The 23000-nt window shown below is 40.1% G+C and overlaps 7 protein-coding genes across 16 annotated transcripts in view; 4 read left to right on the top strand and 3 right to left on the bottom strand.

The window, feature by feature from the left end:
* LOC100120496 (protein crumbs) overlaps positions 1 to 9573 on the top strand; it is a 40114-nt gene extending 30541 nt beyond the window's left edge. For 2 of the 4 annotated variants that reach the window (XM_031922827.1, XM_016983357.2), the window contains 14 exons: positions 20 to 198; positions 580 to 733; positions 1143 to 1607; positions 1692 to 2007; positions 2080 to 2499; positions 2586 to 2988; positions 3405 to 3410; positions 3487 to 3942; positions 4028 to 4774; positions 4853 to 5681; positions 5767 to 6136; positions 6586 to 6901; positions 7390 to 7806; positions 7917 to 9573. In XM_031922827.1, the coding sequence (XP_031778687.1) occupies positions 20 to 198; positions 580 to 733; positions 1143 to 1607; positions 1692 to 2007; positions 2080 to 2499; positions 2586 to 2988; positions 3405 to 3410; positions 3487 to 3942; positions 4028 to 4774; positions 4853 to 5681; positions 5767 to 6136; positions 6586 to 6901; positions 7390 to 7806; positions 7917 to 8144 (5306 nt within the window). In that variant the 3' untranslated portion in view covers positions 8145 to 9573. The remainder of the gene's footprint in view (positions 1 to 19; positions 199 to 579; positions 734 to 1142; positions 1608 to 1691; positions 2008 to 2079; positions 2500 to 2585; positions 2989 to 3404; positions 3411 to 3486; positions 3943 to 4027; positions 4775 to 4852; positions 5682 to 5766; positions 6137 to 6585; positions 6902 to 7389; positions 7807 to 7916) is intronic. The other 2 variants (XM_016983356.2, XM_016983359.2) reach the window with 2 other exon arrangements.
* On the bottom strand, positions 9330 to 11493 carry LOC100120468 (endonuclease G, mitochondrial). Of its 2 annotated transcripts, none has more exons than XM_001604055.6 (5): positions 11030 to 11493; positions 10520 to 10713; positions 10219 to 10455; positions 9966 to 10146; positions 9330 to 9875 (listed from the first exon to the last, which is right to left on the bottom strand). In XM_001604055.6, exons 1-5 carry the CDS (start codon positions 11321 to 11323, stop codon positions 9780 to 9782), a joined length of 1002 nt encoding a protein of 333 aa, XP_001604105.1. In that variant the 5' UTR covers positions 11324 to 11493; the 3' UTR covers positions 9330 to 9779. The 2 variants fall into 2 exon arrangements, with proteins under 2 accessions (XP_001604105.1, XP_031778725.1); XM_031922865.2 differs by having other exon boundaries at positions 9342 to 9875; positions 10520 to 10740.
* A 6-nt stretch (positions 11494 to 11499) lies between these two features.
* LOC100120445 (cell cycle checkpoint control protein RAD9A) lies at positions 11500 to 14215 on the bottom strand. Its single transcript, XM_031922854.2, has 6 exons — positions 13483 to 14215; positions 13163 to 13365; positions 12924 to 13088; positions 12703 to 12859; positions 12459 to 12630; positions 11500 to 12391 (listed from the first exon to the last, which is right to left on the bottom strand). The coding sequence occupies exons 1-6, from the start codon at positions 13514 to 13516 to the stop codon at positions 11767 to 11769; spliced, it is 1356 nt and encodes a 451-aa protein (XP_031778714.1). The 5' UTR covers positions 13517 to 14215; the 3' UTR covers positions 11500 to 11766.
* Positions 13710 to 15324, top strand: LOC100120417 (vacuolar protein sorting-associated protein 29). Its single transcript, XM_001604011.6, has 4 exons — positions 13710 to 13867; positions 14214 to 14405; positions 14496 to 14731; positions 14806 to 15324. The coding sequence occupies exons 1-4, from the start codon at positions 13865 to 13867 to the stop codon at positions 14921 to 14923; spliced, it is 549 nt and encodes a 182-aa protein (XP_001604061.2). The 5' UTR covers positions 13710 to 13864; the 3' UTR covers positions 14924 to 15324.
* A 276-nt stretch (positions 15325 to 15600) lies between these two features.
* Positions 15601 to 18087, top strand: LOC100120391 (josephin-2). The gene is made up of 4 exons (XM_001603986.6): positions 15601 to 16016; positions 16201 to 16415; positions 16498 to 16678; positions 16767 to 18087. The coding sequence occupies exons 1-4, from the start codon at positions 15963 to 15965 to the stop codon at positions 17031 to 17033; spliced, it is 717 nt and encodes a 238-aa protein (XP_001604036.1). The 5' UTR covers positions 15601 to 15962; the 3' UTR covers positions 17034 to 18087.
* On the bottom strand, positions 18044 to 20562 carry LOC100118305 (probable cytosolic Fe-S cluster assembly factor AGAP009023). 6 transcript variants are annotated; one of them, XM_001605675.6, is made up of 8 exons: positions 20186 to 20562; positions 20025 to 20108; positions 19852 to 19947; positions 19627 to 19782; positions 19289 to 19556; positions 18970 to 19218; positions 18512 to 18889; positions 18044 to 18437 (listed from the first exon to the last, which is right to left on the bottom strand). In XM_001605675.6, the coding sequence occupies exons 2-8, from the start codon at positions 20088 to 20090 to the stop codon at positions 18196 to 18198; spliced, it is 1455 nt and encodes a 484-aa protein (XP_001605725.1). In that variant the 5' UTR covers positions 20091 to 20108; positions 20186 to 20562; the 3' UTR covers positions 18044 to 18195. The 6 variants fall into 6 exon arrangements, with proteins under 6 accessions (XP_001605725.1, XP_032453321.1, XP_032453322.1 ...); XM_032597430.1 differs by having other exon boundaries at positions 20195 to 20501; XM_032597431.1 differs by having other exon boundaries at positions 20172 to 20287.
* A 697-nt stretch (positions 20563 to 21259) lies between these two features.
* On the top strand, positions 21260 to 22992 carry LOC100120362 (dynein light chain B). The gene is made up of 2 exons (XM_001603960.6): positions 21260 to 21710; positions 22094 to 22992. Exons 1-2 carry the CDS (start codon positions 21651 to 21653, stop codon positions 22340 to 22342), a joined length of 309 nt encoding a protein of 102 aa, XP_001604010.1. The 5' UTR covers positions 21260 to 21650; the 3' UTR covers positions 22343 to 22992.
* Positions 22993 to 23000: the final 8 nt, after the last annotated feature.

Here is a 23000-nt window from a genome sequence, read left to right as displayed (position 1 = left end):
TGTGTCACGTGAAACAAAGGTCCGACGTGCCAGTCGTCGAGCCGGTGCCCGAACTGCTACAACGGCGGCTCGTGCGTTGAAACGCTACGAGGCCCCGCATGCCAGTGCCCCAGGTTCTGGACGGGACCTCAGTGCAAGGAGCCCGTCACGTGCGGCAATCACCGGCCGTGCAAACGTGCCACCGAATGCCGCGACTATGTGAGTATTTCGCAAGGGCGTGATTGCATTGCGAGATTGTGTTTTTTTTTTTAATCATGATAGAGACAATAGTCAGGACTATATTGATCTTTTTCTCTTAGATATAGATTTTGTTTTGTGAACCGTGTACTATAAATATGAATGCTCTATTAAAAGCAATTTCGCGTTTAAATCCAAGTTCATTTGGAAAGTGGATTTTACTCACGAGCAAAAGATAGCAGCGTCGGTTAAATTTGTAAAAGCTAAGCCATACTCTGTCATGAGAGAACAATCATCCTCCATTGAGAAATAAAGAGCCTGACTCGTTGTATATCTGTGTATGCCTGTATGTATGTATGTATGTCCGTCCGCGCAAAATCTGACTGATCTGTGAAAAAATAGCCGTTGGGCTACTACTGCGTGTGCGAGCCGGGCTGGACAGGTCCGGAATGCTCGATCGACATCGACGAGTGCACCAGCGACCCGTGCCGCAACGCAGGCGTCTGCATCGACCAGCTCAACAACTACTACTGCCAGTGCCTGTCGGGCTTCATCGGTAACCATATTCTCTTTCTCTCTCTCTCTCTCTCTCTCACCCACTCATATCCAGCAGCTCATTTTTTCTTTTTGTTCTTTCTGCTTGCTCGCATGCTTCTCTCTCACTCTGCAGTGTGCTATTTGCCGTTGTCGTTTTGTGGCTTTTAAACGTGTTTTTGCAGTGGATTTTTATGCTCGATGCCGAGAGCGCGGCGCGAGTGTTTGCGCTGTTCGGTGAGTTTGAATATTTCTTCTATTGGCGTCGTGGACTGAATTTTCGACGAGGTCAATTTGCTGAACAAATATTCGAGAAAAGAATTCCGCAGCTCCCGATGAATTCACTTGCTGTAGGCATTTACAGCTTGCTTTTAACAACGATCGTAGATTTAAAAGTCAAATTATTTCAAAATTGGATTTTTCTTCTTCAGGCAAGAACTGCCAGATCAACGTGGACGAGTGTCTATCGCAGCCCTGCCAGAACGGCGGCACCTGCATCGACCGGGTCAACGGGTACAGCTGCAACTGCACCCGGGACTTCATGGGCGAGAACTGCGAGCGCGAGTACGATGCCTGCGCTGCCAAGCCCTGTCAGAACAACGGCAGCTGCGTTCTCAGCTCTAAATCCCGCCGAGACTTCGTTTGCGAATGTCTGCCCGGTTTCGAGGGCAAACTCTGCGACCTCAACGTCGACGAGTGCGTCGGAGTCATCTGTCCCGATGAAAGGATTTGCGTCGACGGAGTGGCTGGGTACGAGTGCAAATGCAGAGACGGATACAGGGAGCCAAATTGTACGTTGATTGTCGATCCGTGCGCGAAGAAGCCATGTGGCAATGGAACGTGCCTGGAGACGGCAGATGAGGGGTACCAGTGCGATTGCGGTCCTGGATACAGCGGTGAGTGAATTGGCAGTTTATATTTTTATCGGCTCGTCTAAGTCACACGGTCGTGAGTTGAAGTCACTGATTTTCGGTTTACAGGACCGAACTGCGAAAACGACGTCGACGAGTGCCAGACCTTGGGCAGCTCGCTCTGTAACAACGGCATCTGCATCAACAACATCGGCAGCTACAACTGCTTCTGCAGGCCAGGATTCTCGGGCGACCACTGCGCCGTCGACATCAACGAGTGTCTCTGCGGGCCCTGTCAAAACAACGCCACTTGCATCGACAAGATCAACACGTTCGAGTGCGAGTGTCCGCCTGGATACGCCGGCAAGACTTGCGACCTTGACGTCAACGAGTGCCAGAGCGACCCTTGCCAGAACGGGGCTACTTGCATCGATGAAATTGCCAGGTATGTCAGCACTTGGTTGAAAAAATTGCGGCATTGTTAATTGCAATTGGCACTTTTTGCTGTTCGTTGCAGATACACCTGCGTCTGTGCTGCCGGTTTCACGGGCTACAACTGCGAGACCAACATCGACGACTGCGAGTCTCAGCCCTGCCAGAACCATGGCAAGTGTTTGGACAAGGTCAACGCCTACGCTTGCGACTGCACGGACACGGGTTTCGAGGGCGAGCACTGCGAGCTCAACATCGACGACTGCCGCTCGTATCCCTGTGAAAACGGTGCCGAGTGCTTGGACGAGATAAAGGACTACAAGTGCCAGTGTTACGAGGGCTACACCGGTAAGAACTGCCAGATCGACATCAACGAGTGCGAGAGCTCGCCCTGCCAGTTTAATGGCACGTGTCTCGAACGATCCAACGAGAATTTGTACAAGGAGGACGTCATGAATAAACCAGCGATCTTCATGCAAGAATTTAGCTACGCCAATGCTAGCGGGTACGATAAATCTTGATACATTTGCACGTTTTAATTATGATTTTGATTTGATTGATGGATTACTTGATGACTACATTAATTTCCAGATACGAGTGCATCTGCGTGCCGGGAGTGATAGGCAAGAACTGCGAGACGAACATTAACGAGTGCGAGAGTAACCCGTGCTTCGAGGGTGTTTGCATGGACCGAATCGGCGGCTACGTCTGCGAATGCGACGAGGGCTTTGAGGGCGATCATTGCCAGATCGACATCGACGAGTGCAAACGATACTCACCCTGCGAGCACGGAGTCTGCTACGACAAACGTGCTGACTACCAGTGCGTTTGCGACCCACTCTACGGAGGAAAGAACTGTTCGGTACTACTAGAGGGATGCATGGGTACGACGTGCTTGAACAACGGCACCTGCTGGCCATACCTCGTGGACGAGACCGAGCACAAGTTCAACTGCACCTGCCCTAACGGATTCCACGGAGAGATCTGCGATCACGTGAGTGATGGTCATAAGAGATTAATGGATTTTCGGTGGCACTGATTATTGTTTGAGTGTTGTTGATCCTTTTTTGCAAAACAGGATGTGAATGAATGGTGCTTTTTCAATAATTATAACCAATTAGCACCTTAATCTATTGCAAGCTATATGAATGAAATTGATTTGTGCGAAGGTAAACTAAATTGAGTAATTAACGACACAAAAGAGATTGAGAAGTTAATCACCAAGTATTTGACATTTTCATCAAGCAGTTCACCAATTTCACATTATCACGAACAAAAGGATCTAGCACACTCTTTTACTACTATTAACAAATCACTTACATTAACAATATATAAATAATGTGAACGCACCTAACCATATTTACACCTTGCTTGCATGATTTCCACTAATTGTGATTAACCACGAAACAGGAACAGGTAGGCAGCACTAACCCTAATATATTACATCGCTTCGATCCTCCCCGCAAAAATTAACCAACGCCCAATCTTTTAGGTAACGACCATGTCTCTGAGCGGAAACTCCATGGTAACCGTCAATACGTCCCGCGAGGAGGGTTACGACATTTCCTTCCGTTTCCGGACGACTCTGCCGAATGGACTGCTAGCGATGGGCAAGGGTCCTACTTACTACATGCTCGAACTCGTCGGTGGCAAGCTCAACCTTCACTCAAGCCTATTGAACAAGTGGAACGGCGTGTTCATCGGTAGCGGATTAAACGATTCGAATTGGCAGAAGGTCTTCGTGGCTATCAATTCCACGCATCTCGTGCTCTCGGCTAATGAAGAGCAGACGATCTATCCTATAAATTTGAACGAGGGAGCCAATGCTACCTACACCTCATTCACTACGACCTACATTGGGGGAACCGTGACTTATCTGAGGAAACTTACTCACGGACCCTCGTTCTTCGTTGGTTGTACCGAGGATGTCATCATCAACGGTGAATGGGTAAGTGCCCGATGCGCAAAGTTTCCTGGAGATCAATTTTTCCCAAGTTGTTAGAAAACTAAAATCTGGGCTCCTTTCTCTTTAGATCTACTCGGGAACCAGCTCCAAACACGTCGAGTTACAAAACGTCGATCCTGACTGTCCACGTGAACCCCAGTGTTCTCCGAACCCTTGCAAGAACAACGGCCACTGCACAGACCGCTGGCGCGATTTCTCCTGCAAATGCGAGCGTCCCTATCTCGGTTCGACTTGCCAGTACAATATAACCGCAGCTACTTTCGGCTATGAGAATATTAGCAATGGCTACGTGAGCGTGCGCGTCTCGGACCCGGCCAGAAAATCCGTTCGCTCTATTGTCGATATATCTATGTTCATCAGAACCAGAGAACAGCGAGGAGACATTTTCTATTTAGGAGCCGAGCCCAGTTCGCCATCGGCCGAGGCGAAGGAGAAGACGTTTATCGCTGCGCAGCTCGAGGGAGGCGAACTTTTGGTCAGAATCCAGTTTAACGGAACCGAAGCGTACACTGTTGGAGGTGTGAAACTAAATGATGGAAATAGCCATCTCATTCAAATTATCAGAAACGTTACGCTGGTCCAGGTGAAAATCAACGGTACAGAGTACTTCAGGAAGACCATCAGTGCCAATGGACAGTTGAATGTTACTGTATTGTACTTGGGAGGATTGCCCCAAGTATCGAGGCACATCAGGCAGGTCGATAGCAGATCGATTGAGGAAAAACACCCTCAAGTCAACTTTAAGGGTATCATCCAGGATGTGCAGATATCTAATGGCATTGAAACTATGGTCGTCGAGTTTTTCCCTCTAAAGGTATGAATTAAGCAATCCAAAGTATGCTCAAATTTTACGATCGATATCTTCTAGTAATTAATATTTATAATATTTCAGGCAAAGGACATCCCAACACTCGTTCAATTTGGCAATGTAACTTTCGACCCTAGCAAGGTCCTCGAGGGCGTTGTCTCGGATAACGTCTGTGCCTCTAATCCTTGCTTCCACAATGGCACTTGCCACGTTACCTGGAACGACTTTTGGTGCCAATGTCCACGCGGCTACACTGGCAAAACCTGTCAAGAGATGGAATTCTGCCAGCTGCAAGACTGTCCCAGTGGCTCCAAGTGTCAGAATCTCGATGACGGTTATGAGTGCATCGCCAACGCGACTTTCGATGGTGTTGGCACGTCCTTCACTTACTTGTACAGTCATCCCGAACCTATGAACCTGACCGAGTCTTCTATAGATACCGTCAAGCTTACATATAGGTCCAACACTGGTGGCACCTTGATGCACATGTCTCCAAAATCGGGTAACAACCACTTCACCGTTTCCGTCTTAGCGGATAAAATCACTGTTGCCTGGAAACTAGATCTCGAGAACACCGGAATACTGACCTTCGGCAAGATGGAACCGGATGGCAATTGGACGACTATTTTACTGAGATTGAACAACAATTCGATCGAAGCTGAATACGAAGACATGAACGACGATGTCGTACCGACTTCTAGTCCAAACTTTGATTTTGCGGCTTGGTACGATCTATTGTTAACGGGAAGTGTGACCCTCGGTGGTTTAGGTAGCCCGCTGTCAGATATACACAGTTATATGACGTTTGGTACAGAAAGGCACATTGAGAACAGAGAAGGCATTGCTGGAAACTCGGTAGATTTCGCTGACAGAAAACACACGACCGCTGCTCCACCGCACAGTATGTTATCTGGTAAGCTGTGGAGATTTTAAAAATTAGCTACGTATCAAGTCATTTGTGTAGCATTCCCAGAATAATGCTAAATTCATTTTCACAGGCGAAGCATTTAAGGGTTGTCTGGGCGAAGTGCGTATTGGTAGCATGCTCTTGCACTACTTCACTTACGAGGAGGTCTACCAGAACGCCAACTTCACTCCCCTCGAGTTCCTCTCGCTCCAGCAGGACAACGCGTCGACGCACGATAGCATCGGCTGCAGGCTCTGCTTCGAGAACAACTGCAAAAACAACGGTCACTGTCTTGACCAATTTAACAGTTACGTGTGCGATTGTCCACCAGGATACGCGGAGGACGACTGCTCGATCGATATCGACGAGTGCGAGGACAACAAATGTGAGAACAACTCAACTTGCCTCGACGGTATCGCGAACTACACCTGTGTGTGTAGGAGCGGCTGGCAAGGATGGCTGTAAGTTAATTACAACTTAATCGTAGAATTATTATGTAAACTTTGTTATCAGTTGAATATGAAAAGTTTGCTCTTGTACGTGCTGTCTAAACTGATTCACATTTACGATAGTATTACAAGTCGTTTGTCCCAGTGCCCACGTAACTTGTAAGCTTCAGTTTCTCGTAGCTTCGTCTCTCAGCTCTGTGAGAACATTTTCTTGCAAAAGAGCGTAAAAACTAATCAGTGATTAACACCTATGAACCTGCCTTTAAAGAACATCACAGACTACCGACGTCTTCAGACATAAAACACACACGCGTAATCAAAGCCGAAGAATTCGTGACGCACACACTCACAGAACTGAATTCAACCACTACCTCTTTCTCTCCTTATCTTATCTAGCATCGCACGGTGCCCCGCTCCACATATCACCTCTCGCAATAATCCATCTCGCAATTCTCCAACAGGTGCGAGGAAGACGTGAACGAATGCGTGAGCATCCAACCCTGCCAGCACGACGGAGTCTGCGTGAATCTACCGGGCTCGTTCCACTGCGAATGTCCCGAGCAGTACACCGGTGAACTCTGCGAACATTTCAAACAAATCACGTGTGCCGATGAACCCTGTCGCAATGGATCTTCATGTGCGGATGTGGTAAACACCAAGACCGGAGATAACTTTACGTGCACCTGTATGCCCGGGTACGAGGGCACGCTTTGCGACACGCCCTATTGCATGAATAGGAAGTGCCAGAACGACGGAAAGTGTGTCTTCTTGTATCAGGTGAGTTGCTAAAAGTTTTGATTAGCTTTTGTTGGAAAACGTGACGAAGCTTGTTTTACTTTTTTATTTTTCGGAAATGTCGGTTAACTTGGAGTACAGGTGATAATGATATTTTAAATGTACTACACTTGTACAGAGTCCGTCATACGATGTAACTTTTTATACGTATGTCAATATGCTCGTTCAGTAGTAGAATTTGCACTTGAGTTATCTAAATATTGACAGTCGGCTACTTTTTCACGTTCGACCGCATGTGTCAATATCCTTTACAAATATAACAATGGTTTATTGAGCGTAATACTTTATCTGCTATTAAAGTAAACTAAAGTAATTCTGATATTGAATTTCGGTCGAATACAAATTAATCGGTATTACGCTATCACAGAGACAGATGTTTCCGTCGAAATCGGCTTATCTAGACGACGAAATTCCTCTATCACCACGAAATCCGATAAAACTAACTAACAAAGGAAATAATTCTATTTCAGCCACCGCAGTGCTCTTGCCCGCAAGGCTTTACCGGCCTCTACTGCGAGACCAATATAGACGACTGTGCACCTGACCTAGAAGGTAACGTGCCCTGCAAAAACGACGGCAAGTGTCACGACGGTATCAACAACTATACATGCGACTGCACCAGCACTGGTTACACCGGTCCCGACTGTTCGTATGATATCAACGAGTGCCTGGATCCTTTAACCGATTGCGGCTTCGGCAAGTGTGATAACCTTCCTGGAAGCTACCACTGTGTCTGCGATCCAGGCTACTGCGGCTACAACTGCAAGATGGAAGATCCTTGTAGAGACAATGACTATTGCAAGAACGGAGGCACTTGCGAGTGTGTCGAGGATAAAGGTTACACCTGCCACTGTCCGCCTGATTACACGGGACAGAATTGCACCGAGGTGAGATGAACTCTTCATTTTTAAACTGCAATTCCCGAGTGATTCACTTTTGATAGCAGCAATAAAGATATTACGTCAGTTCTTCAAAATATACCTTTTATGACTTGCAGTCGGAGCATTTCCTGGGAAGTCAGGCGTTGGATATCGCTGTGATCGTCGGACCAATAGTCGGCATTTTATTCCTCATAGCCGCTGGATCTCTGATAGCGCTGTTCATGATGGCGCGTAAAAAGCGGGCAACGCGCGGCACCTACAGCCCTTCAGCTCAAGAATTCAGCAATCCCAGGGTAGAGATGGACAACGTGATGAAACCACCACCGGAGGAGAGATTGATCTAAGAAGCGAGAGTTTCGTTCGACTCCTTTGTCGGTGTTAGCCTAGTCTCCCCACCAACGTTCAGAGTAAAAACGAGCCCGTGGTCCGAGTTGTATTGTATTGGAGTTTGCATGCCACATTTGTATGCGTATATTTTTGTAAAAAAGCGAATGCTAAATGCACCAGGACTATGATTAATCGTAGTGGCTTGTTCATTACTCGAATACGTCCATACGTATGCAAGACTCTGAGAGAAACTCTTTGGAGATTTGTCAACGGTTCGTTTGTTTTTAAAACTTTCTATCTTGCTGCCTCTAGAACAGCAAAAAAAGCATCGCAGAAAAAGTTCTTCGAGATATTTTATTATTTCTAAGGAAATATAATACGTTCGTGAGACTGAATTACTATCGGTAATTAAGTTTTTGTTTCTAGTTTTGGAAGAAATTTGTCTGCTGAGAAGTTTACTTTACATTCCATATTTTTACTGCAATTCCAATTATAGACTCGTTTCTAAAATATTTGTAACAAATGCCAGTTTCCACCTTGATAAGGGGAACCGTTCTAAGTGTACTTAAAAGCTTGACGAGTGTCTTGACGCTTAACTAAGAAAAATCAACAAAACCCGTCCACTTAGTGCCTAAAAAATGCATGTACTAGATTTGCAAGAAGTTAATTTATAAATATCGATATGTTTAGTACGAAAAAAAAAATGCTACCACGATGTGTTTGTTTTCAGCAATTACTACCATTTGACTTCGGCAAGAGATCTCAAATGGCAAACCGAAAGATTGAGGTCTAGAGAACTGTAATTTATTTCGCAAAGAAAGGGCGCATGCTATTGCGTGCAAATTTTCTTTTACCAGGGACTGCTGATTACAGGAGTTTATTAAATATAACTTGACGCAGTGGTCCCGCGTGTTAATTTTGTAAATAGCGTAGTTTGTAAGTTGTATGTACTTAAGAGAATTATTAACGCTTTTATCTATAAGATTTTATATGAGAGTAGATAGTATTTAACTTTAAATACGTTATACGAATTATTATGTATGTATATTATATATATGTATATGTGTACCGACACGACCAAAGTATCTCGTTCGTTAAGTTACGAACGCATGTGTTCGCTCATAACTTCTCGCTTCGCGAACTCGGAAATGGCGCGTAATTGAGATTTTTATCAGATCGTATGTTATAATGTGTCGAGCATATTGAATTTTAGATGAATTTTAGACTTTTTATTGATCAATTTTATGCAATTTTTTGCAGGAGCAATTTTACCACTGTCTTAAGATTTTAGCAAGACTGAGATTCAGGTATCACATAATTCTTGGCTTAAGAAACTTGAATGCTCTTAATTGTTCTTTTTTAAATGATACATCGATCAATTTTGAGATTGTTTATAACTAAGAAGCAAATGTACAAGCAATAAAGATAACAATTTAGCATCAACAATTTGCGTTTTTCATTTTCTTAAATAATATTTACATATAAATGTTAAAATTGCGCCAAATAAAACCTGCTGAAATTTCTCTATCTGTTGACTTATGTATAAAATATTTTCATTTAACAATATAAAAGTCTTATTAAAATTTCAGAAAACTTTAAAAGATTATTTTTACTGTACATTATTGCTTAAAATTTCACGATTAATTTCTTAACTACACTTTTTTACCGTTAATTTTGTTCAACTTATTTCTCGATAATTTATCAAAAAATAATAATCCTGCAGCTCTTTCAATGCTTTCCGGTGGCACCTGCACAAACAATATTACATTGCATTGGTTAGTATAATGCGCCTTATATCGCGTCGAATCAAAACAAGCAATAAAGCATGAACAGCTCACCTGGAAGTTTTGGAGTGGTGTGTTGTCATCAATAGGTGCATTTGGCATAACAAAAGCCTCCATTTCTAACTTTGAGTCAGCAGTTTCTCCTACAACAATCTTGTAGAAGTGTGTGGGTACAGCAACATGATTTGAACCAATGACTTCGTATCTCACATACTTCTTTCCATCTGGCTCCATTCTATACATCAAATTAAATGGCAGTGATTAATTAGTCTCAACGGATACATCATGAATGATTCATCTGACATACTTTGGTAAGTACAAAGGCCCCGTGCAAACATAAACATCTTTATAGACGTTTGTCAACTTCCTAACATATTTCTCTAGCCTGTTCCAGGAATGCCTATTAAAACCAACTCCTACTTGTGGTGCCATATTTGTCAGGTAGAAGGTTTGCTGTACGTGCTTTTGATCCAGTTTGTGATTACCTGCAGCTGCCAAGTGTCCTCTATCATAACCACTGCGTTTGTAGTCACTGTTGTCTGACCTAAAACACAATTTTGTTTTTTAATGATTCCGAGAAAAAAAATTATTAAAAATTATATTCCTACCTAAAGAAAGGATGAATACTGGGATCAGGTGTGAAGTCACACTTTGATCGATCGATACTGTCATTGTGTTTCAATCTGTCCTTGGTCAAGTGTTCAAAAACCCAATGAGCAACTCGATTTCTTCTGTCGTACGATAAAACAAAGTCGTCATAGGACCTCACATGGTCTAATCCTGGAAAGCCATACTTCATAATCTGTGGGCGCAGAAAACAGCAAAACCACTTTGCATTAATGTTCATAGTAAAATCAGTCACTTTCTTCGAAACTTTGTTAGAAAACCTTGCCTCAAGAAAGCTTTACATGGGTTGCAAAGCCATTAAAAAACAGTGAATCTCTGTTACTCTATATTAGAAAATCGCGTGATTCCGATTTTTTAACAGAAATTCACGTAAATCAAAAAACTGAAAACGTCATGACAAGAATAACACAAGGAGATATAATAAACCCCAAACAAGCCAGAGCAAACTAGATATAGGTTATCCCCCCAACTCATCGATATCCCCGACCTACTTGGCTGACTCTGGACTCGGGCACTGCTAATTTTGCTCCCATGTCGGCGGGGTCGTCGACAGGGACGATCGGAGAGGCGGCGGAGACTGTGCCGAATATCGGCAGCCCCGGCATGCTCTTGACATTCGTTCCGAAAGCGGTACTTCGTCGGCCGTCATTTTCCTGCAGACGAAGTAGCTGTTGTCCCGCTGCACCCCAGTGTCGTTCGTAGTTTTTACCAGCAAACCATCCGGCCAAACCTGCTCCAGTTGTCAAGGAGGAGAGTTTCAGGACGCTTTTCCAGGAGGTTGACATTGTAGATGCACGTGGGTATAGAAGACGAGGCGACCTTTGGCCGTGGTCTGGCTGGCACTGGTTGAACTAGCAGACGACGAAGCGGAGCAGCAGACGGAGCGAGTATACGTGCGTGTCACGTGCGTTCACGGGTGGGGGTATAGTTTAAATAAATTTTAATTACACAGACTTTTTTACGGAAAATTGCGTTTCTTTGTTTATTAAAAGAACGTTGAAACTGTGCATACAATGTGGGTTTAACGAGTTTATTTACATTATAAAAATAAAGTTATTCTATCGAATTTATCAATACAACAGTTATATAAATAACGTACTGTTTCCTTCTTAAGAAATAAGTGATGCCGTTTCGCGGCTTTGCATTTTATGCGCGGCTTTTAAATACGTATAAATACTAAGTAATATTGTACAAACTTTTGTATCATAAATAAAGATATTCGTCGAAATTAATTACTTTCTTCGCCAGAATCCTCAACCTCGACATTATTATGACCAGGCAATAATCGCGGATCAAATGTCGATTGAAAGCACTTTTGGAATATCAATTTTGCCCTCTTGGATTGATGTCTCGGTGGTGAATTCTGAACGAGATCTTCGTTATCATCGTTATTTCTGGTTGGACTGGAAATCTTTTGGTCTGACTTTCGTTTTAGAAAAGACGAAAAAGGATTGGGCTTATCACTGTTTCCACTCGTCGTACCCTTTTGGGCACTTGTTTTTGGAGTAATCGTTGTTCTAGAAGAATCAAAGGAATCTCTTTTGTTCTGAGACGGCGAATCGCCGAAGTCACTGATTCTCCCAGGTGAATCGGCGTTTTCGATACCTGGGGTATTTGTAGAAGTGTTGACATTAGTCCTATTTGTTTTATTAGTACTGTTAAACGATTTTTTGCTGAATGATTTGGCTCCCCTTCCTCTTGTTGTAGCTCTTTTACTTGGAGCTTTCTTTGGTGCAAGGTTTGTTGCTGCTGTAGAAGTGGTACTTTGTGATCCAGTGTCACAATCTGGATTAAGAGTAGCAAGGACTAAATGGGTTTCTATATCATTATTTTGACAAATAAATATTGCAGGCCTGCAAAAATAAATTTGGTTTATTTTTAATTCAAAAAATAATTATTTTGTGATATTTGCTGTGTTACCTTCCAGGACGATCAAAATGTATATTAATAGGCTGAGCAATAGCATCCGTTAAACCCATAATAGCTCTAAATTCTTTTAGACAAAATGTGATAACCGTGTCTGATTCAACTGTATATTCATCAAATTCACCTACTCCAAACTGGAGTTGAGTACGAGTTTCATTGCATATATCTACATTAATAGAAAATATTTTATTATACACTAGTCTCAAAAAGAGTACCAGAAATAAAATTAAATACTTACTAGAATTTTCATCAATGTAATTTCTTATCAGTGCCTTATCTTCTAAAACTTCAATAGTGATTTCTACTAAATTTATATGAAAATTTTGAATTACATCATTCATGACTTTGGGTTGAATACGTAAATGGTTGGCAAATCCATCCTTGTTGTACTTAGCCTTAAAAAGAAAATGATGTTAATAAGTCATACTATTGTATACAAAATAATGATTACAGATATACCTTCACTGAGCCAGTGTCTACCACAGGTAAGGAATGAGTTTTAATGATACCATTTTTAAACTTCATTATGAACAGTACTTTTTCAGCATTGGGGCTTATTTGAACATGGCAAGCTTCCACTTGTTTCTCAAGTAAGGCAGGTGACTTAAATACTGTCATAGCACTCTGTAAGAATTTCGAAAACAATAAAGAAAATTTTTCAACGTTTGGACAGTATTATTATAGTAGTTAGAACTTACTTTGATAGTGATTTTACACTTAAGATCTTCAATTGCATCTTGGTCTTCGTAAGCATAATACGTGAAGAATTGCTCATGAAATGTTACTTCTGCATATGCTGAATTACATGCATTTGTTATTCGTAAGGACAGGCGATCCTCTTCTGGTACTAGACACAACTCTTCTCCAATTTTAAGGAACATGTGTATAGCTCTTGCTATAACTGGAAAAACAAAAATAAACTACATGAGTGACTCAAGTTATTCATTAATTTATCTCAATGTTTACATTCTACTTGCATTAAAAAGCATAACCTATATTATAAACAAATTCAACTCACACTTTAAACTGACGCCCGGTATGACACATTTCATGATGATTCGCTATCGTTACAACAACTTCTAGCAAGAAAAAAAACGGCAAACTAGAAAATCATGGTGTCAAATTTCGCTGAAAAATCCAGCAAACCATTTTCAACAATAATATTTTCCCGCCCGTAAACGAAAACGAAACCGCGGAAAGAAGCGCATGGACGATTATACTTGCGGATTATGATAAGGTTGGGTTAGGTCGACTGCACAGTTGTCACTCCCACTTTTCTCAATATTTGACACTTCAACAAATTCCCATGGATTAAACTGAACTTTCTCTTTTTTTCAAATCAACAATCAGTAAAGAGGGCCGTTTTTCCTTCAATACCAGTGACCCGAAGACATTTAATCATGGTAAATCGGGTTTAAATGTGTGTGAGAGATAGCAAAGGACTGTAATGATTTTGGAGCACTGAACATAACCTAGCTTATTTATTTGTTCGATATATATATTTGTTAAATTTTTATAGTAATGTAAATATTGATATGGATGTCTGTACTTCAATTGATTTTGCATACTGTTCTTTATTCAATTGAAAATGTTCATGGCCACATTATTGTTCTATTTACTTTGTCACTTCATTTTTTTTTAGAACGGTTGCTATCTCAGAAACTGCTTTCAATAAAACTGTTATTAATTCGACCTTAAAATTATTATGAAACATCATTCTTGCATCATACAATTTTTTTTTTTTTCAAGCTTGTACTAGTCCTTGGAGATTTACACATTCCACATCGATGCAGCAGCTTGCCCAACAAGTTCAAGAAACTTCTTGTACCTGGAAGGATACAGCATATATTGTGTACTGGAAATCTTTGCACAAAGGAGTCTTATGATTATTTAAAAACCTTGGCAAGCGATGTCCATATTGTCAGAGGAGACTTTGATGAAGTAATCGAATTGGAAAATAATATTCTAATTTTATAAGTTAATTACAATTTTTCATCATGTTAATTTTTATAACTCAATCTTTTATTCAAGAATCTCAATTACCCAGAGCAGAAGGTAGTAACTGTAGGACAGTTTAGAATAGGATTATCCCATGGACATCAAGTTGTGCCATGGGGAGATCCAGAAGCTTTGGCTTTAATCCAACGTCAATTGGATGTTGATATCTTGATAACTGGTCATACTCATAAATTTGAGGCTTACGAGCACGAGAATAAGTTTTATATCAACCCTGGATCTGCAACTGGAGCCTACAATCCACTTGACACGTAAGAATAATCTAAATCTACTCCTAGTCTCTGAAATTATCGAATTTTTCATTGAATATAACAATTCTTTACAGGTCTGTGATTCCTTCATTTGTTTTAATGGACATTCAAAGTTCTACTGTTGTTACGTATGTCTATCAATTGGTTGGTGATGAGGTGAAGGTTGAGCGAATTGAGTACAAGAAGAGTTAACAATTCTCCAAATCTAACTAAATCGTGAATATATTCTTTTTTATCTATATATATATGGCGGATATAATATAGCATCATCTATTATTGATTACTTTTGTAATGCGGCAACTGAATGAATTATGTGCAGAGATTATTTATAAGGTCATTAATTAAACACTTATACATGGCGTATTAAGTGCTTAGCACTGCAATTGTAAATAAAATAATTTACTTGCATACAAAGTTTCATGATTAACATAATTACAACATTTTTCTTCTGTGACCAAAGTAAAACTGTGAATCACAAAAAATTTACAAGAAAAGCGAGCGATATTTTTATTATGACAAATCGGAAATAATCTCAGTAATTTATTGATCATTCAACTTTGTGTGCGGAAATAAAATTGTACTGAAGCATTAAATACTTTATAATTTATATATATATATATATATATATATATATATATAACAATATAACAATAACAGTAAATTTATAAAACTTCCACGTTGATTTACAATTAGTCCTGTAATTCCTATGCAGTATGCACGCCAAATGACATCACCACTTCCGTCCGCTGTTTTAAAATAGAAAACCACAGCTCCATACCAATGAACAATCCGAATAGAGAGAAAATATTCACCTTTACCGATCGAGCCTGTGTATCGCGTATGCAGCTCTCGATAATATAATTTTCCGTCCCCACCTTTTCCCAGTTTTCGCGCGGCTAATCCTGCAGCTGCATCGCGTGCGCCTGAAAACACGTATGCGAATTGCGAGGCGCTGAAAGGAGCTTCTACTGTGCATCAGTGCAGACTCTCTTCTCGTCTATTATGCCCGGAGAGGTTAACATTTTTTCTTCTCAGCTATAAATACTGTATTAAACGTTAATCGAATGCTTGGTGCGCATCGCTCGGCTGCAAGGCCGTGTCATATCAGTGTACGTGAGCTTTTTGACTTTCGAGGCTCGCGTGTATTTCTGGAATAGTATTCAAGTTATTGAGTGATAGATACTGAGTTTTTCTTTGGCCAACTCGAAGAGTTATGTAGGATCTCGGTGCGATGGTCGCAGGTACAGCAACTGGTATGCCTGGTTCTATTTACCATGAGCGGCAGGTATGTGTTTAGAGCTATTTCTAAGATTTCCTATTTGTTTAGTTTGTTTTGACGTCATTCTCGGTTCTTTGGATTGATGTCTAAAATCAATTTTGGAATTTCCTCACTTTATACTTCGTGACATTCGTATAGATTACTGTATATTTTTGTATGTTTTATTGAGAAATTGACATTGTGTTTCAAGGTAAAAGAGCTATGTGCATTACACGCTCTTAACAATTTATTTCAAGAGCGCAAATTTAGTAAGCAAGAACTGGATCAAATATGCTATAATTTGAGTCCTGATGTCTGGATAAATCCACATAAATCACTTCTCGGACTTGGCAACTATGACATAAATGTCATAATGGCAGCTTTACAAATAAGAGGCTGTGAGGCTGTTTGGTTTGATAAGCGCAGGTTGGTAAATATTCTTTGGCATGGTAACAGTTGCAAAAATTGCATCTTTTGCAGGCCTTTTGATTTTTGTTTATGCTAATAGGGATCCAGACTGTTTATGCCTTGATAATATCGAAGGTTTTATCTTGAATGTCCCACATGAGTATAAATTTGGTTTTGTGCTGCTACCAGTGAAAAGACGACATTGGATTGCATTGAAAAAAATTAACGGTGCCTTTTACAATCTGGACTCCAAGCTGGATTCTCCTCAGTTAATTGGAAAAGTAAGCATAGAACGACAAATCTTATTTGTATTTTTTCTTTTTCCTATCTAATAAATAATATAAGTAATAATGTTAATATCTTAATTAGGACAGTGATTTATTGACTTACTTAAAAGAACAAATGGAAAACAAAGAAAAAGAACTGTTTTTAGTTGTGTCGCAAGAAGTAGAAAGCAGACAAGGGTGGTTGACTGAATCTAGTGAGAAGAAAGACTCAAATGACAAAAGTGAAGAATCTATACAACGTATTAAAGAAACTGTTTTAGATAATGCAAATACAGATTTGAATTTGAATAATTCCAAAGAAAACATTAATGGAAATGGTAACATTCTCAACAACCAAAGTACTAGATAGTCAAAATTTGAATAATTTAATTTTTATGCAAATCATACAATACTGCGTATTAAAATATGCATTACAAAGAAAAAAATTGTTAAATCACAAGTATATAAAAATTTGTATTCAATATAAATTTGAGGTAACATTTTCAACTCTGCATTAGCTAAACTTATTGCTTTTTGATAATTTTATATTCAAACTGACAAGATTTTGTCAAAGTGATTTCTTCAATGATGTTCAATTGAATTGACGGTTTAATAGGAGAAATAAAAAATTATTAAATAATGAAACGGTGTTCATGATAAACATACTTTCTATAATTTGTATGAAATAAATCTAGAGAGATAAATGAATTTTGAAGATGTTAGCACAATGTTTCTGGATGTATGCGCGTAATAATTTAACTTATTGTTAAAGCATTGTATATTTGAAGTCAATACTTTAGAAGAAACTAGGTACATGTTAAAAAATTATACCTATACAGAAAATATGACACTTTGAGGCTTTGGTTTGTACCAAACAAAAAAATCTTGGTATAAATTTGCTTGTGAACTGTTGTATGTCTAATAGTACACGTCAATTTTGCAAAGTTGTATCTTAAAATATTAAGTTTTTTCATTAAAATACTGATTACGTCCTAGTAATTGTAAATAAGTACAATTATTCTAAATTCAGAGCAACAGCATATTATTCAATATTAACAATAAATGTGATTCACCGCTGTCTAATCTATCTCTGATAAGAAATAAATCATATAAGCATAAATTACTATAAAGTAAAGAAGTGAAACATAAAGATGCACTTCTTGAAATGAACCATAGAAGACAATATTCGTTTAAAAAACGAAATTTGAAACTTAAGTACAGTTCAGTCAGTGATATAATTGGATAAATACTTTCTTCACTTACACTTTAATTATTTCACGTGATTTTTTGAAAATTTATTTTTGTTCACGCTAAATTGTACTTCATAGATATACATTTCTATTGTGGCGCATATATTATTTGTAACGAGGTACGACCTTCTTATTTGTAAATATCTTTATTGATAATATATATTATGTGATATATTTACAGAATTTTATTATTTTTTACCCAAAATTTTATTTAAATAACTTTTTTAATACATATATACAGCGCGATAAGTACATACCTAAGGTAAAAAACTGATCAAGTAACTACCATTTTATGGAGAGGGCAACATTCATTTTTTCTATTTCATGATACTGTGTATGAAGATACGCATTAGCTTTATCCGAATTTTCTCCTTCAAGCCAAGTTTTATATAAATCTGCTACAGCCTGATTTTTTTCAGGATCACTTTTAGGGAGCTGATGATACTCATTTTCAAGTTTTAAAGCCAATTCCCTTGGTTGCGTACCATCCTGTGGCCTTATCTGAGCACCACCATTTAAGCAGCCTACGATTAAAAAAATTGAATAATAACTCAAGTATTATAATTGTGTAAAAGATACAAAGGAAAACAAAGTTAACCTGTGGGGCATGCCATTACTTCAACATAGTCATAGGGACTTTTGCCGCGTTTCAACTTTTGTACAAGATTTTGTATGTTTCTGAAGCCATTGGCAATAGCAAATTTTAGAAGAACTTGGCCATCTTTTTCCAAGACTGCTTCCTGGAAGTCGGGATTTCTCAAGCTCTTGTATTCTAACTTGGCATCGGTTACTTGGAACAAATATTTTGCAGCATAGTGAAATATGAAATCTGCATATCCACCTGAACCAGATCCTTGATGACCTAATAGTACACCACTGTTTTCCAACTCCATTGTTTTGAATGGTTTCTCAATCTCTCCTTTATCAAAATCTTGTAGTGACTTGTCTTGCTGTGTTAGCATCTGCTCCAGCTCAACTGGGACAATAGTAATTCCACGCAATTAATAATCAACTATATAGCAATGTAAAAGTATCGCGAGATATAAAAATTCTTACTTGAGGTAATAACACAATCCACGTCTCTAGTCTCTTTTAAACTGTTATAAAAGTCTTCTCTTGATGCTTCAAGTTTCTTATCATAACAAGGCATTAGAGTTACATGATAAACCTGTTCAGGAGAAAGGCCTTGCACATCAGCCAAATGATATTTGACTAAAGAACCCATTATTTGTTGTGGAGATTTTGTGACACTTATGTATGGAAGTATAAAATTACCATGTGTCTTTTCGGCATAGCACACCCATCCTGAAATCCATATGTAATTTTAACAAAATGAGTAGTCAAGATTAGACTTACATAAAAGACAATAGCAAACCTGGGCAGGAAGATGCCAGCATCGGCAATTGGTTCTTTGATCCCTCCTTAGCTGCTTTGTATCTTTCAACGAATTCCTTAGCAGACTCCACAAGCGAAAGATCTTCTGCAACTGTCATGTCCAAAACCATATCAGCACCCATACTCTTGAAGTATCCAGTTAAATGTAAAGCAGCTTCTTCAGGTGTTAATTTATACCGTTCAGCCAATGATAGAATTGGTTGGATTGATAGGCTCACCACAATGAATTTCACATTCTCATCACCTGCCTACAAACAGATAGTATGTTTTGAATTTGGTTTATAGTCCTCAACTGCAGTAAATTGTTAATTCCTGTACCTTTTGCTTTTCTATCTTGTCCTTGAATACTTTAAGAAGCTCCTCCTGACTTTGCTGAGTGACAAGTACGCTCTCAGCGGAAGTTATGCATCCACTGCAGGCCAAGCAATCTGCCAAAGTAATCTCTACTTTGGTCAACTTAGTCAATGGGCCACCCTGAAAGTAACAATTTCGAAATTTGAACATATACTCTGCTTGTGAAAAAAAGTTTAACAAGAAAAAAACCTCCAAAACTTCAGCATACGATCCATCGTCCTGGATTTTTATTTTCGAACCAGGTTTCGACTTATTCTTCTTGATTTCCACGGGTTTGATGCATTCCTGAAAAGAAATAGGTACACTTGAATTTTCGCGCCGATGCCCATGCGTTACAGCAGAATAATTTTTCATTTTCTAACCTGTGAAGGAGTGATGAAATCATCCAAATTTGTTAGCTGCAGCGCGCCGCTAAATCTCGATGCCATTATTGTTGTCAAGGTAATCTGAAAGTAAAGTTTCTGTATTTCATCGCCTTGATTGCGATCAAATTCTCATTGTTTACGCACAAAAATGTAAATACCTTTCCGACCTTGTTTCAGAAGACACTTTGCTTATTTGCATTCATCAACCGTCGTTCGCGAGATGAATGAAATGAAAAAATGACGCACCGAATTCGTCATGTGTTTGTCTATACATCAGCTGATCGTTGATGTTGTAATTTCCAGCATACACGGAGTAGGAGGGTTATTATTATCGAGTATCACTACAAAGAAGATTAATTTGAGCCGTGAAATGTGCTAGTGTTAGAAACGTACTAGTACTTCGTGCTAATTCTGAAATGTGCTACTCTTCGTAGGGTAGCGACGATATAAATTATCAAGTGATGGTTTTTAAGTATAGTTATACTGCACAAAACTACACACATTGAGTGTACCCAGAGCGCCACCTGCCGAATTCTCGAAAAACTTTACTCGGCTGCAGCAAAGCCCAAATAAAAGGAAAAGCCAAAGCCAACGCTGGAGCGAGAGGGCGGGTGGCTAAAACAAAACGCCACCAAGCGCGTCTTGTAACACGTGCTGTCTTCTCTTCCTGAAAGTTTGTCAGAGAAATGCTCGCTCGTACTGTATTTTTCTAAAAACACGCGAGCTTTGGCAGTTTTACCATAAGTCCATCCCACAAATCGCCTGCGCGCTTGGATTTTCCTTTAGTCTAGTCGCATCAACAGTTAGTTTCCTACTCTGCAGCTGTCAAGTTGGGTCGTCGGTAAACTACGAGTGGACATACGCACAGCTTTGAAGAGCGCCGAATGCTATTATAACTCTACACTGGAACAAGAGGACGTGATCAACGAGGCTGTTCATAATATTTTGCCTTGGATGTTAGAGTGGAAAAAATAGCTCGTTACACAGTTGACTGTGAAATATGCGAATTAAAAAACTTTGTTATAAGAGCAACAGTGGCTCAGGCGGCTGAGCGTTGGGCCCGTATAACTCCAAGGTTTCAGACCATAAATCATAAACTATGATTTCTATTGTAGAATGATGAACGAAAACACCGAATCCGTCTCTTTGTTCCTACGGATGCGTGTACGCGTTGTAATATTACCATCTGAATATATACTGCAGCTTTTTTACTTTGATTTTCTCTGTGTGTATTTTTTTTTTTTTTGGACTTTATTGCCTCATATTTATATCGAATCCGAACCAGTACATCGCCAGCCCAACCCATCATCGCAGCATCCCAGAAACATCTTCCGTCACTACTCACCCCCCGCAAATTCCACCCCAAGTGTATCATCCCCCGGAAAACAGCGAAGCTCAACGGCGGCGGCGGCGCGGCGCCTCTCGTTACATGAGTCACTGGCGCTCAATGCGCCTGCTCGGAGCTGTCAGAGAGACAACCCCAGCACGGCATTCCGATAAAGCTATAGTATTCGCGCCGGCTCGCACCGCCTGGTACACGCGCAGCTCTATATATATATATATATATATATATATCTCTCTCCTCAGCGCGAGTTCGAATAAGCCTGTCGCCTAAGCTGCATCATGACCGAGGTGAAGAAGGAGGACGTCGTCAAAATCTTGCACAGCTATCCTCTCTGTCGAGTGAGTTCAACTATACTGTATCTCTGTTAAGCGGATTGATTTTGTTCAGTTTGAATTTTCAACGAAGACACAGCTCGGTGCTTATATACGGGGGGCGAGCAGTAAACAAAGACGCGCACTTGTCGCCCCTCAAGGGAGAGAGACGTATGTTCGGCCGATCAATATGTAAGATAGAACTGATATTGTCGTGTGGGTACAGACGCGCGCGCGTTACGTAGTCAGCTACTATGCATATCCGTGATTGAATTACAAACGTATGTGGATCGCGGATATAAAACAGTGGAATAGAGTTGCGGTTTTCGAAGGATGGCCAGATTATTGTTTGGCCTGAGCGCACCGCCGAAAAGATTTATTTTAAAACTAGCTCGAACGCTAAATTACAGAAATGCGACATGACGGACGAGATGAAGCAGGAGGCGATGGAGCTGTGCGTGACCGCCGCAGAAAAGTACGCCGACAACTACGAGTCGGTCTCGCGGATGATCAAGGAGACGATGGACAAAAAGTTCGGCGCCTCCTGGCACACCGTCGTCGGCGAAGGTTACGGTTTCGAAATCACCTACCAGCTCAAGCACCTGCTCTACATGTACTGCGCCGGCAATCTCGCCATCTGCATCTGGAAGTCCGCGTAGTCGGCTCTCTTAATTCTTCTGCATAACACGATCCGCACTTGACACTCTTCTTATACACGTGCGGCGGAATTAATGAGATCATCAGTATTACTCGTACTCGTTGTCGAGTCGAGAATATATTCTAATCAAGGGGAAAACTCTTTTTCCAAATTTGCCTATACACACTGCAACAAGGTACAAGATTGTAAACGCGGTTTAATCAAGAAAGTACAAACAACTCGATATACTCATAAGGAGCTTTACTAGCTTGCCATGGCACTTTGGTCGAAATTTCAATTCCCGATTTTATGCCATTACACACCCACTGTACCCCCATGGTATATCGTGCTGCACAAGAATATATAATATGGTAGTGCTGAACATTTTACATGTAATAGATACTTAATATAACTGCACGTACATTTCGATAAACGAAAACTATATATTTGAATACTTGATCGAGAAGCCAATGCCTTAAAAGTACGTCTAGTATGAACGAGGTACAATAACTAATGAATTTATACAAGACGGTTCGGTGACTATATAACTGGAACAATCTTAGCTTGCATTGCTTATACTGTTTTCCTTCTAAATCCAAAGAACTATTGTTATACTTGAAAAATCAATGTTATTTACGTTATGATAAATATACGTGATATTGTACGATTATATATACAAC

Source organism: Nasonia vitripennis, chromosome 2 (assembly GCF_009193385.2).
Source record: "Nasonia vitripennis strain AsymCx chromosome 2, Nvit_psr_1.1, whole genome shotgun sequence".
In the NCBI taxonomy this organism is placed as follows: Eukaryota; Metazoa; Arthropoda; class Insecta; order Hymenoptera; family Pteromalidae; genus Nasonia; species Nasonia vitripennis.
Note: the sequence above shows the minus strand (reverse complement) of the source record. Positions and strands in the feature narration are given on the sequence as shown.

Coding starts and splice junctions, on each gene's coding strand:
- LOC100120468 (XM_031922865.2), bottom strand. CDS start 11,323: ATGTCAACCTCCTGGAAAAGCGTCCTGAAACTCTCCTCCTTGACAACT. Junction 10,741..11,029: donor CCGAGTCCAGAGTCAGCCAA/GTAGGTCGGGGA, acceptor ATTAATGCAAAG/TGGTTTTGCTGTTTTCTGCG. Junction 9,876..9,965: donor CACCACTCCAAAACTTCCAG/GTGAGCTGTTCA, acceptor TTGTTTGTGCAG/GTGCCACCGGAAAGCATTGA.
- LOC100120445 (XM_031922854.2), bottom strand. CDS start 13,516: ATGAAATGTGTCATACCGGGCGTCAGTTTAAAGT. Junction 13,089..13,162: donor AGTGTAAAATCACTATCAAA/GTAAGTTCTAAC, acceptor AAATTCTTACAG/AGTGCTATGACAGTATTTAA. Junction 12,631..12,702: donor TTACATTGATGAAAATTCTA/GTAAGTATTTAA, acceptor CTATTAATGTAG/ATATATGCAATGAAACTCGT.
- LOC100120417 (XM_001604011.6), top strand. Junction 14,406..14,495: donor TCAGAGGAGACTTTGATGAA/GTAATCGAATTG, acceptor CTTTTATTCAAG/AATCTCAATTACCCAGAGCA. Junction 14,732..14,805: donor GCCTACAATCCACTTGACAC/GTAAGAATAATC, acceptor AATTCTTTACAG/GTCTGTGATTCCTTCATTTG.
- LOC100120391 (XM_001603986.6), top strand. CDS start 15,963: ATGGTCGCAGGTACAGCAACTGGTATGCCTGGTTCTATTTACCATGAG. Junction 16,017..16,200: donor CTATTTACCATGAGCGGCAG/GTATGTGTTTAG, acceptor TTGTGTTTCAAG/GTAAAAGAGCTATGTGCATT. Junction 16,416..16,497: donor GTTTGGTTTGATAAGCGCAG/GTTGGTAAATAT, acceptor TTATGCTAATAG/GGATCCAGACTGTTTATGCC.
- LOC100118305 (XM_031922853.2), bottom strand. CDS start 20,090: ATGGCATCGAGATTTAGCGGCGCGCTGCAGCTAACAAATTTGGATGAT. Junction 19,948..20,024: donor ATTTCATCACTCCTTCACAG/GTTAGAAAATGA, acceptor ATTTCTTTTCAG/GAATGCATCAAACCCGTGGA. Junction 19,219..19,288: donor GCTGGCATCTTCCTGCCCAG/GTTTGCTATTGT, acceptor TATGGATTTCAG/GATGGGTGTGCTATGCCGAA.
- LOC100120362 (XM_001603960.6), top strand. CDS start 21,651: ATGACCGAGGTGAAGAAGGAGGACGTCGTCAAAATCTTGCACAGCTAT. Junction 21,711..22,093: donor ACAGCTATCCTCTCTGTCGA/GTGAGTTCAACT, acceptor GCTAAATTACAG/AAATGCGACATGACGGACGA.